The sequence below is a fragment of the Pipra filicauda genome, unplaced genomic scaffold (assembly GCF_003945595.2).
Source record: "Pipra filicauda isolate LSUMZ 115617 unplaced genomic scaffold, ASM394559v2 scaffold731_size164108_pilon, whole genome shotgun sequence".
NCBI lineage: Eukaryota > Metazoa > Chordata > Aves > Passeriformes > Pipridae > Pipra > Pipra filicauda.
Window position 1 is genome coordinate 28715 of NW_024104900.1, and position 4183 is coordinate 32897.

Here is a 4183-nt window from a genome sequence, read left to right on the forward strand (position 1 = left end):
GGCGACTCGGGGGGGGACAGACACGGGGGGCACCGTCCCGGGGGGGGGACAACCGGGGCACGCCGGGACAAGGGGACACCGCGGGGCCGGGGACAGGGGACAGCGGGATGGGGGACACCGGGACAGGGCGACACGGGGACATCGGGACAGGGGGGTACTGGGACAGCGGGACAGCAGGACACGGGGGGACTGGGACACCGGGAACTGGGGACACTGGGACTGCGGCACACCGGGACACCCGGCCGTGGGCACACCGGGACACCGGGAGAGGGGAGGGGGACAGGGAGAGGGGAGGGGGACAGGGACGGGGACGGGGACAGGGACGGGGACGGACCAGGCGGGACGGTCACACACCGCGGCGAGACTGGACTGGGATGGGGTTGGACTGGGACGGGACTGGACTGGGACGGGACTGGACTGGGACGGGGCTGGACTGGGACGGGACTGGACTGGGACGGGGCTGGACTGGGACGGGACTGGACTGGGACGGGACTGGACTGGGATGAGCTGTAGTGGGACAGAGATGTACTGGGATGGGGCCGTGCTGGGTTGGAGCTGTGCTGGGACTGGACTGTATTGGGACGGGTTTATACTGGGATGGGGCTGGACTGGGACGGGTTTATACTGGGATGGGGCTGGACTGAGATGGGTTTATTCTGGGACGAGGCTGTGCTGGGATAGATCTGTATTGGGATGGGATCGTACTGGGAGGGAGCTGTGCTGGGATGAGTTTATACTGGGATGGATCCGTGCTGGGATGGATTTGTACCGGGGTGGGGTTGTACTAGGACGGGGCTGTACTGGGTCGGGTTTATACTGGGAAGGGGCTATACTGGAATTATACTGGTGTGAGGCTTTGGTGGGGTAGGGCTGTGCTGGGACATAGCTATACTGGGACAGTGCTGTACTGGGATGGGGCTGTACTGGGAGGGACCTGTACTGGGATGAGTTTACACTGACTGGGATGGATCCGTGCTGAGCTGGGGCCGTACTGGGATGGGGCTGTACTGGAATGGGGCTGTACTGGGATGGGGCTGTACTGGGATGGGGCTGTACTGGGTTGGGGCTGTACTGGGATGGGGCTGTACTGGGTTGGGGCCGTACTGGGATGGGGCTGTAGTGGGACTGGGTTGTACTGGAATGGTGCTGTGCTGGGACAAGGCTGTGCTGGGATTGGGCTGTACTGGGATGGATCTGTACTGGGATGAGTTCATACTGGGACGGGGCTGTACTGGGACAGGGCTGTACTGGGACGGGGCTGTACTGGGACGGGGCTGTACTGGGATGAGTTCATACTGGGACGGGGCTGTACTGGGACAGGGCTGTACTGGGTTGGGGCTGTACTGGGAGGGGGCTGTACTGGGACGGGGCTGTACTGGGACAGGGCTGTACTGGGACGGGGCTGTACTGGGACGGGGCTGTACTGGGACAGGGCTGTACTGGGATGGGGCTGTACTGTGGTGGGCTTATGCTGGGATGGGTTCATACTGGGGTGGGTTTATGCTGGGGTGGGTTTATACTGGGACTGGTTTATACTGGACTGGTTTATACTGGGACGGGTTTGCACTGGGATAGGTTTATACTGGATTGATTTACACTGAACTGGTTTGTATTGGGATGGGTTTATACTGGACTGGTTTATACTGGGATGGGTTTATATTGGATTGGTTTATATGGACTGGTTTACGCTGGGATGAGTTTATACTGGACTGGTTTGTACTGGACTGGTTTATACTGGGATAAGCTTTTTGTACTGGACTGGTTTGTACTGGGATGGGTTTATACTGGGATAGGCTTATACTAGGCTGGTTTGTACCGGACTGGTTTGGACTGGTTTGTACCGGACTGGTTTGTACTGGTTTGGACTGGACTGGTTTGTACCGGACTGGTTTGTACTGGTTTGTACCGGACTGGTTTGTACTGGTTTGTACTGGTTTGGACTGGACTGGCTGTTCCTGTCGTGCTGTTCCGGAACCGGCAGGTGGCGCCATTTCACTTTCCCGTTCAGGCCGCGGGAACCCAGAGCGACCAGTACAGACCAGTACAGACCAGTATAGACCAGTATGGCCCAGTACAGACCAGTATAGACCAGTACAGACCAGTACAGACCAATACAGACCATTATAGACCAGTACAGACCAGTACAGACCAGTATAGACCAGTATGGCCCAGTACAGACCAGTGCAGACCAGTACAGACCAGTATAGACCAGTATAGACCAGTATAGACCAGTACGGACCAGTATAAACCAGTACGGCCCAGTACAGACCAGTACAGCCCAGTATGGCCCAATACCGCTCTGCACACCCGGCAGCACTCCTGCACCCCACAAAGACCCCCAGAACCCCCCAGATACACCCAGAAACCTGCAGGGACCCCCAGAGATCCCCAGGACCCCCCCAGACTCCCAGAACCCCCCAAAGCCCCCCCCACCCCCCCATAGATGAAGTCAGAGACGTCCACCCCAAAGCCCACCCCAAAGCCCTGAGACGTACCCAGACACCCCCGGGACCTCCCAGAGCCCCCCCAAACCCCCCAGATGGATCCAGGGATCCCCAGGGACCCCCCGAGGAGGGTGGTCGGGCTGGGGACAGGGACAGGGACAGGGACAGGGACAGGGACAGGGACAGGGACAGCCCTTCCCCTTCCCCCGCCCCCCCGGTAATTACGATCGTTGTCCGGCGTTAATTATCGATCCCTCCGCTCCGTGTTAATTGGCTTCGGATTCAATTAGCGCTGGCCCCCCCGGCCCCCAAAATCGACCCGCGGCGCGGGGACAGCTGGGACAGCCCGGGGGGGCACCCCCAGGGTCCCCGCGGGGTTGGGGTGACCCCGGGGTCGGGGGGACCGTGGATTTGGGGTGCGGGGGGGGGCGCAGCACCCATCGTGGGGTTGGGGGGGGCGCAGCACCCACCGTGGGAGGCGGGCCCCCCCAAACATCGGGGGGCAGGTGGCAGTGGGGATCCCGCAGGGCTCTTCTGGGGGAGCTGCTGCCCCCCCTCAGCCGGGTCAGTTTGGGGGGGCTGGGGTCAGGGGTGGGGTCAGGGGTGGGGTCCAGGGCTGGCACTCGGGGTTCAGGGTCGGGGGACACACTGGGAACCTGGGGTTGGGGTCCTCATTTGGGGTCCACAATTGGGACCCACAGTTGAGGTTCAAGGTCAGGACCCACTTCTGAGACCCAAGTTTGGGGTCTGGGTTTGGGTCCCAGGGTCTGTGGGTGCGACCCAGGGTTGGGGGGCGATGTCAGGGGCCATTTTGGGGGCCCAGTGTGGGGATCCAAGATTGGGGCAGGGTTGGGGGCCCAACTTTGATCCCAGGGCTGGAGGTCGATGGGTGGGACCCGCAGGTGCCCCGGGTTGGGGTCCAGGTTTGGGGTCCCCACTTGGCTCCCGGGGCTGCCGGAGGGGTTTGGCCCAGACTCTGCCCCGTGGCTGCTGCCCTCGGGTGCCCCCCAACCCCCCCGCTCTCGGGATGGGGTCAGGGGTCCCGGGGCTGCACCCCCGTGGAGAAACAGCCCCCCCATCCCGGTGCTCGGGGTCCCAGCCTCGGTCCCTGGGGGGGGGAGGTGACCCAGGGTCGGGGGGGCGTGACCCCAGCACAGAGGGGACCCCAAAACACGACGCTTCACTACGTTTATTGGGCCTCTGCAGCTTTAAATACAGGCCAGGGCTGGGGGGGCTGCGGGGGGGCCAAGGCAGGGTGGGGGGACCGGGGGTGCCCCCCCCTTTGGCACCCCCAGGGCTCGGAGCCCCCCCCCGGCTGCCCCCCCGGGAGGACGGGACGGGATGGGGGGCTCGGCAGTGGGGGGGGGGGGGGAGGGCGGTGGGGCCCCCCCGCAGCCCCCCCGGCCCCTCAGCGGCTGTAGCCGAACTCGTCCGCGTCGTCAGCCCGGAAATCACCGTAACGCCACAGGTTCAGCTGGGGGGACACGGGTCAGGGGGCACCCACACACAGGGGGTCAGGGGGCACCCCCAAACACGGGGGGTAGCCAGGGGCACCCCCAAACACGGGTCAGGGGGCACCCACACACAGGGGGTCAGGGGGCACCCCCAAACACGGGGGGTAGCCAGGGGCACCCCCAAACACGGGTCAGGGGGCACCCACACACAGGGGGTCAGGGGGCACCCCCAAACACGGGTCAGGGGAACCCCCAAACACGGGGGGCAGAGGGGCACCCCCAAAC

The 4183-nt window shown here is 63.8% G+C and overlaps 1 protein-coding gene across 1 annotated transcript in view; it reads right to left on the reverse strand.

Annotated features, from left to right (window-relative positions):
* Positions 1-3618: 3618 nt before the first annotated feature.
* Positions 3619-4183, reverse strand: part of SND1 (staphylococcal nuclease and tudor domain containing 1) — an 83437-nt gene continuing 82872 nt past the window's right edge. The window contains exon 19 of the mRNA XM_039389499.1: positions 3619-3923. Within this exon, the coding sequence (XP_039245433.1) occupies positions 3853-3923 (71 nt within the window). The 3' untranslated portion in view covers positions 3619-3852. The remainder of the gene's footprint in view (positions 3924-4183) is intronic.